This window comes from Nomascus leucogenys, chromosome 14 (genome assembly GCF_006542625.1).
Source record: "Nomascus leucogenys isolate Asia chromosome 14, Asia_NLE_v1, whole genome shotgun sequence".
NCBI classification, from domain to species: domain Eukaryota; kingdom Metazoa; phylum Chordata; class Mammalia; order Primates; family Hylobatidae; genus Nomascus; species Nomascus leucogenys.
Genome location: NC_044394.1, coordinates 6355147 through 6375722, shown reverse-complemented (window position 1 = coordinate 6375722; position 20576 = coordinate 6355147). Strand labels below are relative to the sequence as shown.

Sequence of the window (20576 nt, the reverse complement as noted above, 5' to 3'; positions counted from 1 at the left end):
CTAGATATCCTACATCTTGGCCTGTCAATTCTTCCTCCATGAATGTTCTCATTTCTGCCTCTACTTCTATCGAATAACTTTCCTGTTTCTAATCCTTCCCCCTTACAACTCATCTTCCACACTGCTCCCAGAATAATCTTAAAATGCCATTTTTGTACATGGCACCCTAAAGTTCACAGTTCACAGATTTATGGCATGCTTTAGGTTCTTTTTTTTTTTTTTTTGAGATGGAGTTTTGCTCTTGTCACCCAGGCTGGAGTGCAATGGTGCGATCTCAGGTCACTGCAATGTCCGCCTCCCGGGTTCAAGGGATTCTCCTGCCTCAGCCTCCTGAGTAGCTGGGATTGCAGCTGTCTGCCATCATACCCGGCTAATTTTTGTGTTTTTAGTAGAGACAGGGTTTTGTCATGTTGGCCAGGCTAGTCTCAAACTCCTGACCTCAGGTGATCAGCCCACTTCAGCCTCCCAAAGTGCTGGGATTACAGGCGTGAACAACCGCGCCTGGCCACGTATCAGTCTTTTCTTCTTGCCAGCTTGCCAACATGTTGTTCCCAGACCATGTCAGAATGGCAACTCTTTAGAGGTGCAGCCTAAGTGCCAGTTTTTTCCTCCAAGAAACGTTTCTCCACCACTAGCTTTTCTGTATATGTGCTGCCAAAGGGAGCACTCTCCACCACTAGCTTTTCTGAACCTGTGTGTTACTGACTTCTCTGTGGGCTTGTGGATGAATCAGAATAGAAAATGGCCAGAGACAGAAGAAGATAACCAGACAGAACAAGCTCATTGCCAGTTTATACTAAATATGTCTGAGATACCTCAGCTAGGACTGGTATCCTTGGTTCAGAGGTTCTTAACTGGAGTCTCGGAGGCCCTTGAAGTTGGCTGCAAAATTGTGCTGTATGCGCCAAACTGCTAGGGTCAGAGGGAGGGAGGAAGTGTCTTTAACTATGATACAATAAAGGCTAGGAACCCCTGACCTAGGAAAAAGATGGCATAACTTAGTGGGAGGAAAAATAAAGGAAGAACAAACGCCACTAAATTTTGGAGTCACAAGACTGGATCAGTATCCTAGCTCTGTGCAACCCTGGCACGTCATTAGCCTTTCTGAATCGCAATGTACTCATTTAGAAAAATTATATCTACTCTGCCTCCTCAGTTGGGTTTCTATGGGGAATACTTTATATAAAATTGTTTTATAAATGATCATATGCCCTGCTAATATGTATGTTACTTGACTCCAGACCATACGGCTTTGTTTATATGTTCCCATTTACATAATGTCTTATTTAGAAATAGTAGGTTCTTACTTTTCTCCCCCTCCCTCCAGTTGTCTGAGGGTTTCATTGGCCCAGAGTCCATTGCCATTACTTAAATCATGGTCAAGATTTAGTATCAGATTGAAGGTCATGGCTCCTTTCACCAGTCTGATAATGGGAGGCCCACTCTGGCCACCTTATTTAATCCTGATTATCTCCCAAAGACCCTATCTCTAATCAACTTGTGAATTTGGGGATTAAGTTTCAAATACATGAAATTTAAGGGAATACATGCAAATCATAGCATTAACCAATGCATTGCTAGATACGTAGTTATCTAGATGAATGGGAAGAATCACAACTAATATTAGAACCTGCTCCTTCCTACACGTGCTTGAGTAATTCAGGAAACTGCTTTTATGAAAGGGTTTGGTATCCTTCCCTTGGTAGGTAGGTCAGATCGACAAACAGCACTGGGAAGAAGCAATAGAAGCAAAGGAATGGCCTATAACTACTACTGATTTTATCACTGGTAATTTTTCTCTATGCCTAGAGAAAAATCCGTCAATGGGGCTGGGTGCTCTGGCTCATATCTGTAATCCCAACACTTTGGGAGGCCAAGGCAGGCAGATTGCTTGAGCCCAGGAGTTCAAGACCAGCCTATGCAAAATGGTGAAACCCTGTCTCTACTAAAAATACAAAAATTAGCCAGCCATGGTGGTGCATGCCTGTAGTCCCAGCTACTTGGGAGGCTGAGGTGGGAGGATCACTTAAGCCCTGGAGGGAGAGGCTGCAGTGAGCCATGTTTGTTCCACTTAACTCCAGCCTGGGCAACAGATTGAGACTCTGTCTCAAAAAAAAAAAAAAAAAAAAAAAAGAGAAAAGAAAAACTGGGACTAATCTCAGCAGTGGTCCAGACTCCCTCTGTAATCAAACTCTTCGGTTTGATATAGATTATAGGAGAGTGAACTACTCTATACAACGATGCAGATATAACACCAGAACATGACCATGATACCCTTAACCATATCATAGAGAGCTCACTGAAATTAGGCATTGGTTCACTGGAAACTCTAGAAGCAAATGGAATGACTCTATAGTACCACTATAGAAAATAAGTAGTTTTGTTTATTGGATAAATACTCGGGGCATATTTGAAGAGGAAACAATCATCCTTAGTTGTTGATGACATACATGAGTTACTTTATCAAGTACAGTGAACTGTTTTTGGTTCCAACTCCAATTTTAAAGCATAACCATTCAACCTGGCAATGTGCAAATGCAGATATGACAAAGAATAGCTATGGCATTCATGTCACCCCCAACTGGTGGATAATGGGATTCACTTTACACCTTTCTCTCAATAATACTTGATTGTTCATCTTTTTTTTTTTTTTGAGATGGAGTTTTGCTCGTTGCCCAGGCTGGAGTGCAATGGCGTGATCTCGGCTCACTGAAACCTCCTTCTCCCGAGTTCAAGCGACTCTCCTGCCTCAACCTCCCAAGTAGCTGGGATAACAGGCACCCACCACCATGCCCAGCTAATTTTTTTGTATTTTTAGTAGAGACGGGGTTTCACCATGTTGGCCAGGCTGGTCTTGAACTCCTGACCTCAGGTGATCCGCTCGCCTCGGCCTCCCAAAGTGCTGGGATTACAGGCATGAGCCACCACGCCCAGCCGGATTGTTCATCTGGTATGACAAATATATAAAGGTTTTTCCACCTAAATGATCAGAATGTTTCAGCTATGTCCTACCTAAAATGACCAGATGACTCTAAATGTTAGTCAAATTCTGAACCTCAGGTCACTTGTACATAAAGTGAGCCCTCAGAAATGAGCCTCCTGAGTGATCTCCAGACCCAATCATACAAAGGGGTTACAGATTTCATTCTTTTGTGAGAGCTCTTTTTCCTCAGCTGGGAGCCTCTGAATTGAAAAAATTGCTTATTAGTATTTCAGCAACTCTTGAAAAAAGTTTTAGTGATGTTTACGAATTTTCTTCAAGCAGTACAATATGAGATGAATAATTTCACCTCAGCAGTACCCCAAAGTAGGAGTTATAATTGACACTTTAGCTGCTCAGCAGGGAGGAGCTTATGGTGTTTTCATGTTAACAAAACATTAAGTGTTTGTTATATTTGATATTGTTGCCCAAAATGTAAAAGTTATTAAAGAACACAAGGTTTTCATCTCATTAGCACTGCCTCCCTTGATTTATTCAGTTGGTTAAATCTTGGCTCCTAGGAATCTTTACTCAGGGTTATTTTTCAATCCTTTGCTATTATTCTCCTTGTAGTTATTGTGTTTACCTATACACAGTGGGTACCCATACACAATGGCTTACCCAACACAGTGCATTGTATTCTCTCAGTAATTTTTAACATTTATTTTTTAGCGACAGTGTTGTGCTCTTTGACCCAGGCAGGAGTACAGTGGTGCAATCCTAGCTCACTGTAGCCTGGAACTCCTGGACTAAAGTGATCCTCCCAGCTCTGTCTCCTGAGTAGCTGGTACTACAGGTGTGCGCCACCACACTCAGCTCATTTTTTTTTTTTCCAATTTAGAAAGTTTATTTTGCCAAGATTAAGGACATGCATGGGCACGGGACACAGCCTCAGGAGGTCCTGATGACATGTACTCAAGGTAATCAGGATTCAGCTTGCTTTTATACGTAAAAATATGGAACATTTCATGAATTTGCATGTCATCCTTGTTCAGGGGCCATGCTAACCTTCTCTGTATTGTTCCAATTTTAGTATATGTGCTGCTGTAGTGAGCACTACCCAGCTAATTTGTATTTTTTTGAGACGAGGTCTCAGTCTGTCACCCAGGATGGAGTGCTGTGGTGCAATCTTGGCTCACTGCAACCTCTGCCTCTCAGGCTCAAGCGATCCTCCTACATCAGCCTCCTGAGCAGCTGGGACCAGAGGTGTGTGCCACCACGCCTGGCTAATTTCTTGTATTTTTGGTGGAGACTGGGTTTCATTATGTTGCTTAGGCTGGTCTCGAACTCCTGAGCTCTAGCAATCCACCCGCCTTGGCCTCCTGCAATTCTGGGATTACAGGTGTGAGCCTCCGTACCCAGCCCTGCCCAGCTAATTAAAAAAAAGTTTTGGTTTTTTTTTTGTAGACATGGGGTCTTGTTACATTGTCTTGCTGGTCTTGAACTCCTGCTCAAGCAGTTCCCCTACTCTGGCCTCCAAAGTTCTGAGATTACAGATGTTATTCACAGAGGCTGGTCCTTTCAAGGATTTTAAGTGCTTTCCAGTAGTCACTCATAGGTCAAAAGATTGCCGTAAGGATCAGACAACTGGAGGAAACCAGCATGGACTATGTCATTCCCGAGGGCGACTCTGAGCCCTAGCACAGCTATTGATAAACATCTGACTCTTCTTCCTAGACCATGTCAATAGCGGTAACTGAGAGTGATGCTATGCCATTTGGTCACACTCTCAGCTTGCTGACAGGGTGACTGAAAGTGGGGAACTGTCAAAGCAAAATTAAAATGGAAACTAGGCTTGAAACATTCCTGAGCAAACAAACCAACTAGGCCTTAAAAATGGCCCTAACCTACTTAAACTGTAAACATAAATGAAACTTAACGGGTCATTTTTAGTAAATGCTTATGTTAGAAACAAAACTTAACCTCAGCCAATCATAAGCAGCCAACTAACATGATTATGAGACTGGGGACTTTCCAAGAAAGTAAGCCAAAAAAGGCAACCAATCAAATCATTTCTTAATTTTGCTTCTGTATCCACCCTATGAATACTTGCCTCTGATGTTGTGCCGTTGAAACACTAAATCCTCATTGGGTTTGGGGTTTCCCAAGTCACGAATTGCTTCTTAAGTACATTCTAAAATTTTATTGTCTGCTTTTTTTTCTTTTACAATAGTCCATGTGTAATACTTTTAGCTCATCATCTCCAAACTCCTTCCGTGAGTAATTTTTTGGTATATGATGTTTCCTTGTACAGGGAATTCCTCAGACAGCCGCATAAGCCCTAGTCCTAGTGCTCAGAACAATGACACGTCTGCCAATATTTCACACTTTAAAAATACTGTTGTTGGTGGTTGTGTTGACGATGAAAGGCAGTGGGGAGGATGGCCTGCGTTCAGTCTCTAGCTCCGGGCTATCAGTGTATAACATGGAGCCAATAATGCCTACCTCACAGAAATACAGATTATAAAATAAAAAGTAAAAGCATGTGACACCTTACTGTACAGTAATGTGTGAAGCTGTTTAAGTCCAAACATGGAATCATTACATGTAAGATGGCCTATATGTGAACGTCATCTGCTATCACAGCCACATTCACATATATGTAAATTATCAAGGGGCATTACGCTTGGCACTGTTTAAAAGAAAGCAGGCAAGTGATCAAGTGAATTTTTATTACAAAAATTTTATAAAAATGGATTTCCAGGTAAAGATGGCAGAATAAAGCAGGACTACAGAATATTCTTCCTCTAATGCCTAATAAAATGAATAAAAGATGTCACATGCCACAATGTTTTTCAGATCGTTACTGATAAATCAGAAAGCTTTATGAAAATCCAGATGGAAGGAAACACACAGTTCTGCCATGCGTATTAAGATGCATTCACTCTCCTGCCCTAATAATTATCATATAACCTTATGGTAGATGATAGTCAATTAGTTGCCAACCAGTACTTAAAAATTAGATTTCATATACTCTAAACTTCTATCTTTTCTAGAAAAATAAATTCCGTTCACACTAGGCCTGCTTCCCAGGAATGATGTGCTCCAGTTTACCAAAGTCTCTACAACTCTTACCTTCATTGCTTGTCTAGCTCCTGTAAGCACTTGCAATCCGTAGGTGGGCATTAATTCCCATTCTTACAGAGAAAGAAAATTTGAGGCTCAGGAAGAACAAGTAACTGCCCAGTGTTAAGTTACAGTAGTGGAGGCTGGGTTTCCATTCAGGTATTTCAAATAAATGATACATTTTTCCATACTCTACCAACTGAAAATAAGGTGAATTCACCTATTTAATCCCACTTACTGCTCTACTCTGCCAGGAGCCAGTTGATATGCGTGAGAATGAATGATTCTCCTAACACATGTATATGATTCTGTGCTCTCAGGCTACAAAAGCCATGCAATATGAATTTTTTATTCTTTCCGTCTAGAAGTATGTGATTCAGAACTTGCCACATATATGTTTGCCCTGCTGTGGACCAAGAACTATTTTTTGGGACACTAAGTCAAAGCTGCTTATTGTATCTCATGGTTGTGTCAAAAAACTACACAGTATCATACTTAAGTGCTGCACTTTTAATTTTATTACAAAACAAGCAAGTATCTTCAACATACCAAATGCTTTCACATTTCTGCCTGCAGGCACTGACCACAAAAATACAGACCCAACACAACAAAAGCAATTAACACAGGCTAATTAAGTGGTAGTTACAAGTGGTGGACAGGGGAAAGTGCAAGAGGCCAGCTGGCTGCCCAAGTGGAGTCATCACATGTGTCATCAACATTGTGGGTTTAGGGATCCAGTGCAATCAGTTCACTTCTAAGAGGACTGGGGTTGAGGACTCGAGCTAGGCTGCTCTAAACTTGTACAAACAGAATTACAAATGAGAGTGCCAATTTATCTGTAGGGTTCGTTTACGCAGTTCAAATCTGAAAGACTGCTGGCAGAGCCCTGAACTGGATTGAGAACAAACGTTTTTATAAGCCATCATCATCCAACTCCACAAAGTGCCTGCCTTACTCCAGGGTTTTTCTCAGCCAAATCTACTCATCAGATCAGGATGCCCTCTTGCCTGGACAATGTCAGAGCAACAAGGAAAACAACTGAGCTTTCCAGCTCTTCCTTTTCAACATTCCATGTTAGTCACCAAAAAGTAACACATAATGGAAATTCTCTAGATTACAGCTTATTTCCTGTTTAGTGCATTCTGTGTTGATGTCGTCATTTAATAGTGAGGTAGCTCAGGGCATCCTTAGAGAGACTGAAGTGTTCTTGGTCTGATAGTCTGATATCTGATACCAGCAACACATTTCTTTCTTTTTTTTTTTTTTTTTTGAGAGAGTCTCACTCTTTGGCCCAGGCCGGACTGCAGTGGCGCTATCTCGGCTTGCTGCAAGCTCCGCCTCCCGGGTTCACACCATTCTCCTGCCTCAGCCTCCTGAGTAGCTGGGACTACAGGTGCCCGCCACCACGCCCGGCTAAATTTTTGGATTTTTAGTAGAGATGGGGTGTCACTGTGTTAGCCAGGATAGTCTCAATCTCCTGACCTTGTGATCCGCCCGCCTCAGCCTCCCAAAGTGCTGGGATTACAGGTGTGAGCCACCGCGCCCGGCCTTTTTTTTTTTTTTTTTGAGATGGAGTCTTGCTCTGTTGCCCAGGCTGGAGTGCAGTGGTTTGATCTCGGCTCACTGCAAGCTCTGCCACCTGGGTTCAAGCAATTCTCGTGCCTCAGCCTCCTGATTAGCTGGGATTAAAGGCATGTGCCACTGTGCCTGGCTAATTTTTTTTTGTTTTTAGTAGAGACGGCGGTTCCCCATGTTGACCAGGCTGGTCTCAAACTCATGACCTCAGGTGATACACCTGCCTTAGCCTCCCCAAGTGCTGGGATTACAGGTGTGAGCCACCATGCCCAGCCTCAGCAGCACATTTCTATTTATAGTTTTTAGGTGATTTATTTTCTGCAGACATTCTTGCAGATGGTTAAGCTTAATCATTTAAGTTTAACAAACGTCTGTATTAGAGGATGGCATTTTAAAATTCTTTCCCCAAAACCCTGGAATGTACCTTTTTGGGCTATGCAAGCCTCATGCACTGACTACACAGGGCCATATGGGTAAATATATATGTATTGATGTGTATTTACATATCTAAAATTAGATACAGACTACATACTTAAATTAGAAACACACACAACAAAGGCTAAGTTCGCTGCTTTACTATTCAATAAAATAGCTTTAAAAACTGTGAAACAGCCAAGTGGCCACATTCTAAGCAGCAACGGAGACCTCTAAAATATTCTGTCTACCAAAAAAACATGAAGTTTCTGAATATGTAAAAATTAGTAGAAAATCAATTAGGTGACAAAGTCATTATAGTAGTGGCTTTCAAACCCTTTATAAAAAATAGCAGAATCATTTTAAATGTGGAATTATTTCATCTACTGAGATCTGAAGCAGCACTCAGTATACACAAGTGTGGCTGCATTGATTGCAGTGAGAAGGCAGGAGCTTCCATGGCTCACTGCCCCTTGGAGGCGCACTGCACTAACTCCTGAAGCAACTCCTTGTCCCCCAACACTGCATGGGTCACAGTCCAAAAACTGATTCCACATATGAATCATACCAATTTTTATGTAACAGAGTTCAGACAAATATATCAATTTGGGTATCATACAAATAAGTTTTTCATAGAGTTCTTTTAGAAAAGTGATTCTGAGGGAAGAGGACAGTGGAGTAGAAGAAAAACAATTTTGAGAACATACAATTAATTCAATTTTTCGGCATGGTATCCCACCTAGCAAAAGCCCTAGGTGAATACATGAGGTTCAGACCAGATGCTTTCAAATTTCAGTATGCTTAAGAATTGCCTGAGCTGCTTGTTAATAAAAACAGATTTCTGTGTCGCATCTCGAGAGACACGGAATCATTAAGTTAAGGGTTGGGCTCAGGAATCCATACTTTCAACAGCCCAGGCATTCTGATGCTGCAGATAGCCTGCAGCGCATACTCTGAGAAACAAGAGAAAGGCTTCAAGGAAAAAACTGAAAAAGACAGGGGGAACTGCTTAAAAGCAAAACCCAAACCACCTTTTCTGTCTTGTTGCTGAGAATGAATTCAGATTGGGATAAACAACCTTTTCTTTCTTTTTAAATATCTAGATATTTTAAATATATCTACTTATATTCCACTGTCCTCAACTGGGTAGAAATATTTAAAAAATTATCAATATAAAACGCTGGTTCTTACTTCAGTATTATCATTTTGAAGGAAAACCACACAAAACCATTACCCATTCTAATGACTTTTTTGGCCAAATTATGTATTTGGGTCCACATTAATCTTTAAATTAATATAACCTTTAAAGTTTTCAAGTTAGTGCAAATTTAAAATTCAATAAATATATTAAATACAATTTTACTTTATATTACAAATGCAAATTATTTTTCTTTTGACATGCTTATTCATTTTTACAACGCAAATTGACTTTACAATTTCTGAGTCACAGTATACTTTATAACTCTAAGCAAATGTATTTCACGGAGCAAACACTATATGTTTTTGACATACTCTAAAAAAATAAAAATAAATAATTTTGATTATAAAATTTGTATAAACATCAGCTACATTAGGGGTTCACAGCTAATTGTTGCAGAAAACCTAAAACAGTTAAATCATGTAACTTTACTAGTAGACAACTTGTATTTTAAAACACAAGTCAGTTTGATTTCTATTAAACATGACAAAACACTGAAAATTATCATCATCTGCCTACGGGATCTTTAAGAGCTGCCAGGTATTCAGTATTTAAGCCACTATGTTTATAGGAATTAGGAATGTATTGGGATAGTAAAAAGATGAGAGAAATCTGGAAACAGACATGGAGATATGATTTACTTCACGTATTTCTTCCTGAGAATGTAGAAGTTATTTTTTTAAATATCAAGACAATTTAAAATGGAACAGGAAAATCTTATGGCAATTTTTTTGGTAAAGTGTAGAATCCCTGGTAATATAAACAATCACTACCCTAATATGTAACTTGCAAACATGAAGTCTTATAAATTTTACTTATTTAAACAAGGCACATGCCTATACATTTATTTGAAATGCTGGGTAAATGTGCCCAAAAAAGTAAGTGAATTTTGCAAAAATAAGATAATGATATGTTTTATGATATGGTATTCTGAAATAGCTTCCCTAAATGAAATCTAAATAAGTGAATAAGCCAGCAGAAAAACTTCATGACAGATCAGTAGTGATGCAAAAACCTTACTAGATTACGATAACCAAAAAATCAACTTATTTAGATAAATGAGGGCATTTTACATACTGTTCTAAATACAATGTAATATTATGGTTGGTATTAAAATTATAATTTTTAATTGTAGTTTTCACAATTAAAAACCTGTATTAGTTATTGTGATTATTTTAATTCCAACATCCTAAATTGATTTGCTTCTACTACAATTAGCACTACGAATTATATAACAGGTAAACTATAACCTACAGTAAAGTGGATTTAACAGTGTATTTATAAAATGTGATGTCTTTAACAATTTTGATCATGAATGAAAGGATAAACTTCACAATACTCAGAACATGATTGGCTCATTAAAAAAAAACAAAACAAAACTCTGCCATCCTCACTGCCATGGTTACCTACCATGAAAGGTATATAAATAAGCTGAAAACAGATCTGCCCACAAAGTTTCTCAAGACTAGAATTTAAGATCACCCGAGGAGATCTGGAAGAGGTTAAGTTAGCAAAATAAAGTATTTCATAAAATGTACTGACTACTGTATACATTACTAAGTTGCTCTTTGAAAACATGGTCTGGGCCTGAGGCGAGGCAAACTTAGGTTTATGGCAATTCACGGATGACAGATTCATAACAGACCCTCAAGGACAGCTAATGGTATTTTGGGGGATACATTCTGATCTTTCAGAGATTAATGTCATGAAAGACCACAAAGCCTACAAATGGGCCATGTGTCAGAAAAACACCAGGCTGGATGCCCACTGGGTCAGCCTACCTGTGGGTCATGACCCTTGGGCTGGTCAACAGCAGCGAGCAAGCATCCTCTAATGGGAACCAGGAAACTAGCCCTTCAGTAAGTTTGTGGCAATTGAGGGGCAAATAAAACAATGAAACAAAGCTTTCAGTTATCCAAAAGTAGTTCCCTAGTGCTTTTCATGCCCTCCTTCATTTTTCAATACAATGAGGAATATTTGTGAATAAGAATATCTAGATTTCTGTCAGGAGAATTAAATTAGAATTTTAATTAATAGACTAAATTTCTATCTGATTGTGACTAGCAGAATTTATGTGATCAATTTAACTTATTAAATAAAGCTACAATTTATTAGCTTTATTTAATAAATAAACACTAAACATAAACACTAAACACAGGTACCATACCACAAGGTAAATAATAAATAATTTAAAAATATCTCTCTCTCATTTTAATATAAATATGATATAAACATTTTAGCAACGATTTCTGTCCACTTACCTCCCTAAGGGGAAATTCTGTTAAAAGACTACTGTATTTCAAAATACTACAAGACCACCAAATTTTTAAAACTTATCAGTCAGCCTTGAGCTTTTCCTAAGCAATTAATCTCACCGTTGTTTCCTTTAAGCACATTTTTTGAAGTGTTGACACTGTCTTTTAATAAAAAGAGAGGCTGATAAACTGTTCAGCTCAGAACCTATAACTTACAATCCAAAGTGCTCTGAATCTTATTTCTTACCAATTCACTTATCTGTTTCTCTTTTGGCTACACTGGTGTTATAAAAAAGATCCTGAATTTCAGCTCAAGTGGTTACCTACAGAATTAAACAACATTTACATGTCTGAATAAGTTCCTAAAATAAAAATTGTAATACAAATTTTAAGTATGATCTTTTTTTACTATTCTCCTTTTGGGGGTTTCTGGAAATCAATACATACACTTGGTTTGGGTTGTAGAAAATCTTCAGAGGCATGCTGCAGGAGGATGCCCACAATTAACCATGTTGGTTTGACAGTAATCATTTCCTTTCAAAAAAGCAGGTTAATTTGATCTTTCCACCCACACCTTGTTGGAGATATAATGTGTCCATCCATTGTGTGTCCGTCATATGCATGGTTCAAAAATAAGAAATGAGACAGCACATACTTCAGAGTGAGTCCCACTCTCAAAACAGTCATAACAAATTTTCACTCTCATGTAAGTTTTTGTGACTTTTCGTAAGTTAATACTATTCATTTGAAGTATTTTGCTGAAAAAAGAACAAACATTTGTAAATAACTGAAGGCTGGCTGGTTTGGGGATGCTATTTACAAAAATGTATACCCATTATACTACTAGTGAAATTAAGACTGAATAGCTGATAGAGAATTTCTATTAATACTTTTGGATGAACATGTATCTACTTGCGTGAGGATTCTATGCAAAGTTTCCACTCCCTCATCCATCTATTCAGTCTCCTTTATATCTTCTTGATCCGAAGTACTGGAGATGTCATCATCTGTTTGTTCTCCAGAGAAATATAACATCATTGCATGTGTCTTGTGAGTTATGGTGACAGTGCAGGGCCCTTGGGCCCAAGGCTCCCCATCCACCTGCATCGGCATCATGGAGCACTTCAAAATCAGCTGATATTAGAGAACAAATAATGTTTAAAGTCAGTCCCCCAAAATTTAGAAAGCTCTTCCTTAATAATACCATCCACAATCCCTTAACCCTTATGCATTTCATTTTTAGAAAATATTAATCTGAATATGTTTTTATTCATTGATTAAGGAATTCTTTTTTCAAGTGAACGTTTTATCTCATGGATCTTGAGCCATGTTTCTGTTTCTTCCTCATCCCACTCTAGCCCCTAGTGTACAGTGACCAGCTGCATAAGCCATAAACCACTGTTTAAAGAAAGGTATAGCATGTATACTTTACATATCAACAGCTTAGAATTGGATTGGGACAAATTAGCCTGTTACAGCTATATTTCACCTACCCTCACTGTATGTGCCTGTCCTATTCGAAAAGGATTAGCCAGTTTTACTTGAATCTGAGCACAGTGGAAAGACCCATATACTCCAACGACTTCCAGTAGACCATCGTCATGCCTAAAATTAGAAAAAGAAAATATGGATTATATGATGCAATGAAATAAAATCAGTTATGCTAGCGCAATTACTTTTTAACACAGTTGGACCATCAACTTAAAAAAATATTTACAACTAATGAGATATACAAAAAAGAAAATTTGAGGAAAAATGTTAAAGTCTATAAACAAGAGATTGCTTTAAATAGAATAGTGACATAAAAAAACAGACCACAAATGTACATACCTGGCTAGAGGGTAAGTCTCGTCCCCCATCCCTTCCCATAGTCTGCAGCCACCGCCCCAGTATCCGATGTTCAGAACTATAATACCTTCCAAGCTGGGCAGTGCTACTCGCTCACCATCCAGTTCTAGCTTTAAAGAAATACAAATAGACAGTGACTACAGGGTACACGATTCCCATACACATCCATTTAGAATTCACATCTATTTTCATAAATGTGCTTATATATGAGAGATGCACATGTAGAAGATGCTCCCTACCTCTCACTCAGGGCCTCTCATCTGCCCTTTTCTATCTCTTCAGTGGAACTGCTTCTATCAACATCATCAATAATGTTCTTTTTGTTGAGCCCCGTGATTTTTTCAGGCCTTATCTAACTTGCTTTTTCAGTAGCACCTGACACTTGCTGACCCTCTTCCTCTTTTCCTAAAATCTTCTTTCCCTTTGCTCCCTGGGAACCCACACTCTACTTCCCTGGATGTTCCTTCTCAGGAAAGTAAACTGGGCCAGATCCATCTATCCACTGCCTACAAAACATGTCCATGGACTGGCACCAAAAACTCTTACGTAAAAAATTGATCAAGCAACTTTTCTGCAATTTGCTCCCTGTTCCCCAATGTACTTACCAGGAAAGAGTAACAATCTTCCCCTCCTCCTTCTCTTAGCTAACTCTTACTCTTTCCTGGTAAGTAGGTTAACTCACCCCCAACCCAGCTGTTTAAGCCAGAAACCTGGCAGTTATCTTTGATTTCTTTGACTTTTTACCCTTCACATCCCCTTAATCACTAAAAACGGTTGATGCTATTTCTATGTCTTTCTCTCTCTTCACCATTTCTTCCCTAAAATGTTCCTATCTGGCCTATCTGCCTCTAGCTTTACTTTCTTATGCATCCCTCACAGAGCAGTTGGATCGACACTTAAAAAATGCAAATACGTCATCCTCTAATTACAACCCTTCAATGGCTTCACTTCAACCCTTCAATGCCCATGATGAAATACAAGCTCCAATACCAGGCAAATATGACACTCTGATTTGACTTCTGTCCATCTCTCTAGCCTCAGCTCTTGTCACTTTCCTTCCTGAAAGCTATGCTCCAGCCTGAACTCACTCAAATATGCCATGTGTGCCTCTGGGTCTTTTGCAGATGCTGTTTTTAGCCTACAGCAATCTTCCCTTCCTCCTCCTCTTAGCTAACTCTTACTTATTTTCAGATTCCAGCTTGTCACTTCTTCCAGAAAGACTTGCTTATCCTGCCACTTTCCCTAGTCTCTGTAGCTCCTAGGTTACGTATTGCAGTTATTTATTCCTGTAAGACCACATGCTTTTCTTATATAACTTCTCATACTGCATTGAAATGTGGTTTAAATATCTTTTTGGTTTCTTCTCGGAGACAGGCTCTCAATCTGTCACCCAGGCTGGTGTGCAGTGGTACAATCATGGCTTACTGTAGCCTCTGCCTGCTGGGTTCAAGTGATCCTCCTGCCTCAGCCTCCTGAGCAGCTAGGACCACAGGTACATGCCACTATGCTCAGCTATTTTTATTTTTTATAAAGGTGGAGTCTCACTATGTTGCCCAGGCTAGTCTCCTTGCCTCAAGCAATCCTCCCACCTTGGCCTCCCAAAGTGCTGGGATTACAGGCATGAGCCGCTGTGCCCAGACTGGTTTAAATATCTTTCTTCACCCTAGACTGTAAATGTAGAGCAAGGGATTTATCACTGTACCTCCAGTATCGAGGACAATGACTATTTTGTAGGTATATAAATAAAATTTATTTTATTTCTGTATAATTAAAAATAATTTGTATTTTTATATAAATAAAATGTCAGACAATAAAATAAAGGTCTTTATTTTACATGCTTGTATACTTTACCAATACTATCAAAGCCTAGGAAAAATATAATATGATAAAGTAACATAACACTCTTTTTAACAGAAAATCTTGCTTACTTCTACGCCATGGCAGCCCAGAGACTTTGGGCTAAACATTACGCCTAACGGCAACATTTTTCCTTGACTAATGTATAATCAGTCTCCTTACTCCCTGCTCATTGCTTTTCCCAAGCTGTTTATGATCTCTTTTTATTTATTTTATCAGTTCTAGGTTTCTCTGAATTAATGTCTTTGTTGTTGCTATTAACCATTACGGATTCTTTTTGGCATCAAGCAAGGAATACATATAAGACTGCCATATCTGGCTGGGCACAGTGGCTCACGCCTGTAATCCCAGCACTTTGGGAGGCCGAGTCGGGTGGATCACGAGGTCAGGAGATCGAGACCATCCTGGCTAACACAGTGAAACCCCGTCTCTACTAACAATACAAAAAGTTAGCCAGGTGTAGTGGTGGGCGCCTGTAATCCCAGCTACTCGGGAGGCTGAGGCAGGAGAATGGTGTGAACCAGGGAGGCAGAGCTTACAGTGAATGGAGATTGCACCACTGCACTCCAGCCTGGACGACAGAGCGAGACTCCATCTCAAAAAAAAAAAAGACTGCCATATCATGATGTCAGCGATGCTGTTGCAGTAAGCAATCATTAATATTCTATTTTTACTATTTATACATTTTTATTATTTTTATTTTTATTTATTAATTTTTTTTGAGACAGAGTCTTGCTCTGTCGCCCTGGCTGGAGTGCAGTGGCGCGATCTCGGCTCACTGCAAGCTCCGCCTCCTGGGTCCATGCCATTCTCCTGCCTCAGCCTCCCAAGTAGCTGGGACTACAGGCGCCCGCCACCATGCCTGGCTAATTTTCTTTTTTGTATTTATACATTTTTATTTTGGTATATAAGAGAGATGCCCGACAAAAGTAATCTGAATTAAACTTTCCATTTAAACTTCCTCTGTGTCTTCATGTTGAGTCAGGCATTGTATTAGATAACTGTAAATTATTTATCATGTATGAATGGAGGCCACTCACCCTAACAGTTAAACAGACTGGATTTACACAAATCTGGGTTCACATCTTTATTATACGTACATTTAGGCATTAAATGAGAGAATTTGGGCAAATTACTTCATTTAAAATAGTTTTCTTTTCTGCATAATGTGAATATATAATACATGCCTTATAGAATTGTGGAGAATTTAGAGGGACAATGTGTATAAAGCAAGTAGCAAAGTGCCTGGCACACAAATAAATACTCCATGTATGCTGGCAAAATATATTAACAAAGTTTAGCATTTCTGTTTAAAAAGTCTTCACAATCCAGAGACCACCTAAAACTTTAAAAAATAAAAAGTGTTAATAGCTTACCTCAACTTTTTTATTCAAATCTTTACATTCTTGCACTAAACAATCTTTGGTTCCATAGAATAAGTAAACCGCCTATGAAAAATGGACAGAAAATATAATATTAAAACAATCTAACCCTGTAAACAATAAGAAAAAATACACTGTATCAAAGCTCCCTTTAAGAATGTTGAAGCACACATTTTCCTTACAGTAGACTAGATGCTGATGAAAAGATGGGCAACCAAAGGGGATACTTTTGGTGTGCAACCTCTGGCCCTATCCAACACCTCCATTCTAGTAATTTTAAAGGGTAAAATTGGAATCCACTAGGAGCAGCAATGGAAATCTATAATTAAAACACAATGTAAAAATAAAAATGCCTTTAACATATTACAGATACTTTTGGCATCATTTGTATTTTACATTTTATTCTCTTAGGCTATTAATAGTTTAAAAGTTCTAGGTGAACTGTGGTACAGTAGATGAAATGTTACTCATCCTTCTTTTTTGGAAGATGACAATACAGGCCATTCCATTTAAGTTTAATTATCCTCTTTCTCAGGGGAAATGTGGGATAGAAGTGATTTTTTCTTTTTCTTTTTTTTTCTTTTTTCTTTTTTTTGAGATGGAGTCTCGCTCTGTCACCAGGCTGGAGTGCAGTTGTGCGATCTCGGCCCACTGCAACCTCCGCCTCCTGGGTTCAAGTGATTCTCCTGCCTCAGTCTCTCAAGTAGCTGGGACTGCAGGCGTGCACCACCACATCCAGCTAATTTTTGTTTTAGTAGAGATGGGGTTTCACCATGTTGGCCAGGATAGTCTCCATCTCCTGACCTCGTGATCTACCCACCTTGGCCTCTCAAAGTGTTGGGATTACAGGCGTGAGCCACCACGCCCAGCCTAGAAGTGATTTTTTTCTAAATAGTGTTTTCTCCCAATTTATCAAAAAAGTTGTATTTTATAAAGAAAAATATTCAAATTAGAAAATTTCACTTTTTCCTAGTACTTCAGATTACTTAAGAATAGTAATGCGTATTAATCTAACAAACATTTTCTAATCACTCATGAATACAGAAAGGTTGATGTAAGGACTGAGATGAGTTAATTATCAACTGTACAAATAGTAATACGTATTACCTTAGTAACTATATTAATAAAAGGGAACTATTTCAAAATTTGAAATATTTGTAAAACAGAACCAGGAATACAATTGCTATGCATTTATTTTTGATATCCTGTTGGTCAATCACCAAACGTTATTAAAAAAATTCCTAAGCAAAACTCCATCAACAGAATCAACTGTACTAGAAACCAGAGATGACCTTAATTCAAAGCTGTGGCAAACAAGCTGGTCTTTTCTTTATCTCATCTGCCTTTTGGAGGTTTTTCAAACCAATGAAATCTACTTTTCCTTTAATGACTTCACCAAAAATTTATTCTGCCTAAAATTTCCTTCCAATTTTAGCTGCCATTTAAGATAAACTATCATATATTCCATTTAGTTGCCATCTAAGCAAGATATGCTATAAAACATCCCAAATTTGAATTTAAAAAATTTGTTAGAGTTATATAATACTTTGATAAAGTTGTTTTGTTTTTTGAGATGGAATTTCATTCTGTTGCCCAAGTTGGAGTGCAGTGGTATGATCTCAGCTCACTGCAACTTTTGCCTCCTGGTTTCAAGAGATTCTCCTATCTCAGCCTCCCGAGTGGCTGGGATTACAGACACCTGCCACCATGCCTCGCTAAATTTGTATTTTTAGTAGAGACGGTTTCACCCTGTTGGCCAGGCTGGTCTTGAACTCCTGACCTCAAGTGATCCACCTGCCTCCGCCTCCCAAAGTGCTAGGATTACAGGCGTGAGCCACTGTGCCTGGCCTGATAAAGTACATTTAAAGACCTAATTAAAAAAAAAAAGATCTAATTTGACAACCCTACACAAAACAGAGCAGGTAAGTATTTCTGTAAGTTAGTTAAATCTGAATCTAAGAGTGCTAAATATAATTGAACTATTGATTTTTACTGTACCTTTGGTGATAAGCAGGAAATGTTATTTTATCCAACACACCTTATTAAGAATTCTGCTAGAAAACAGAGATGGTGCCTTCTCACGATGAGCGTGAAAATTGAGAGCCATGAGAGCATCAGGTCCAACAGAAAAATAGTTGTTCATTGTGAATTCCTGTGAGAAAGGGTAAGAATAAGCAACAGACTATGGTTCCACCTAAGCCTGAGTCACAATTAAATGTCAATCTTAGTCTTTGTGTTCTTTTGAAAAGGGAGACGCTTTTTATATTTACTTTTCACATGGCTATTTTATACTGTCCGGTGAAGTTACCAGAAATAAAGCTTCCATTTAAGGCTGATAACTACAGATGTGAATCTCATCTTCCATTTCTGTTTTATATGCTACACCTCAGACCTTACCATCTAGAATGGCTCTACTTGATGCTTCCAGGCTTTTCATGCCTGTGTTCCCATTACATTTGCTCTTTACATTTATCACAGCCTCCAAGCTCTCAGCTTCTATTAGTCCCACCCAGGCTACTGGTCTCACCTTAATTTATCTTACTTCCCAACGCGGCCTGGATTCCAAGGTCAATCATTTCAGTGACTGTACTCAACACCATCCTTCGTTCCAACACTCCCTTGACCTCTTCTCAATTTAGCCTTGTTTTTTTTTTTTGAGATGGAGTCTCGGACTGTCACCTGGGCTGGAATGCAGTGGCGCGATCTCGGCTCTCTGCAACCTCTGCCTCCCGGGTTCAAGCGATTCTCCTGCCTCAGCCTCCTGAGTAGCTGGGATTACAGGCGCCCGCCACCATGCCTGGCTAATTTTTTTGTATTTTTAGTAGAGATGGGGTTTCACCATGTTGGCCAGACTGGTCTCGAGCTCCTGACCTCGTGATTCGCCCGCCTCTGCCTCCCAAAGTGCTGGGATTACAGGCATGAGCCACCGCGCCCGGCCAGCCTTACTTGTTAATCTTCTCTAAATCAAACTGTTTTCTCTGCTCTATTTCCAGATTGCTGGACACTGCTGGTAAGAATCTTATAATTATGATCCTGTTACAAAGTTATTTCTAAGGATGGCTGGACACAATCGCTAATAGGACACAGTAACCCTTTAGATGACTCCTTTCCTGTATTCCCTAGTGGTTTATTTCAAAATTTACAACTCTCTTCAAGTCCCTGATAACCAGCTCCCTTGCCTTTGTTATGTTCAGATGATCTTGATTCTTGCCTCACTGAAAAAAGTGAGATCCTCAGGTATGAAAGGTATGAATTCTCATGCTCTCTTTCTGCCATCTAAAAATTCTGACCTTACTCAAGTGTACCTTTCTCCTCCAAATCAAAGACGCTCTTCCTCCTTTTGATGGTTAAGTCTAAATTTGGTCACTTGTTCTTTTCATCCTTTTCCCATTCATCTCTTATGGAACTAAATGTCTGTCCCTTCACTGCCAAAATACAATTTTCAATCCTAGTTGTTCTTTAAAAAAAAAAAAAAAACCCATAAACACCTTATTTTAAATAAAATAGGTCAATGTACATTAATTTGCCTTTATTTTTTAACTGAATCTTTTTTTCTAGTTTCCTAGGCGTCCTTTATTCAGAAACTAAGAGTGGGGCAATATAAGCTTCATAAGGGCAAGGCCTTCATCACTGAAACTCCAGCACCTACAACAGTGCCTGGCACCAGATGGGCACAAAATACTTGCTTGAATGTACAGAGTAATGAAGTTCCTTCTTGTATTTGATTGTTTGGATGTTCTTCTATAGAGGTAAGCAGACTCTACTTGATTGTGGTATATTTTTAATGACATATCATATTTCTTGAAAGCAAATGGCTGAAGAACATGTCTTCTTATTTGAATCATCTAACTGGTGTGAAACTTTGTCCATCTTTCTTTGGAGGAATGATCTCTGATAAATATTTTTAAATATTCAGCTCTGCTTTATTACTGAATAGAAATACATCCTGGTATGAATGAGAAATACATCTTTTTTTTTTTTGCATATCCATCACCTCAAAT

The 20576-nt window shown here is 38.9% G+C and overlaps 1 protein-coding gene and 1 non-coding gene across 2 annotated transcripts in view; both read right to left on the bottom strand.

The window, feature by feature from the left end:
• Window positions 1-3930: 3930 nt before the first annotated feature.
• Window positions 3931-4037, bottom strand: LOC115838522. The gene has a single exon (XR_004033537.1). It is a non-coding gene; the product is annotated as a U6 spliceosomal RNA (small nuclear RNA).
• A 7837-nt stretch (window positions 4038-11874) lies between these two features.
• The window catches only part of DGKE (diacylglycerol kinase epsilon), a 29190-nt gene continuing 20488 nt past the window's right edge, over window positions 11875-20576 (bottom strand). Inside the window, exons 8-12 of the mRNA XM_030827180.1 lie at window positions 18614-18727; window positions 16570-16641; window positions 13319-13446; window positions 12982-13093; window positions 11875-12622 (exon numbers count right to left, since the gene is read on the bottom strand). Of these exons, the coding sequence (XP_030683040.1) occupies window positions 12443-12622; window positions 12982-13093; window positions 13319-13446; window positions 16570-16641; window positions 18614-18727 (606 nt within the window). The 3' untranslated portion in view covers window positions 11875-12442. The remainder of the gene's footprint in view (window positions 12623-12981; window positions 13094-13318; window positions 13447-16569; window positions 16642-18613; window positions 18728-20576) is intronic.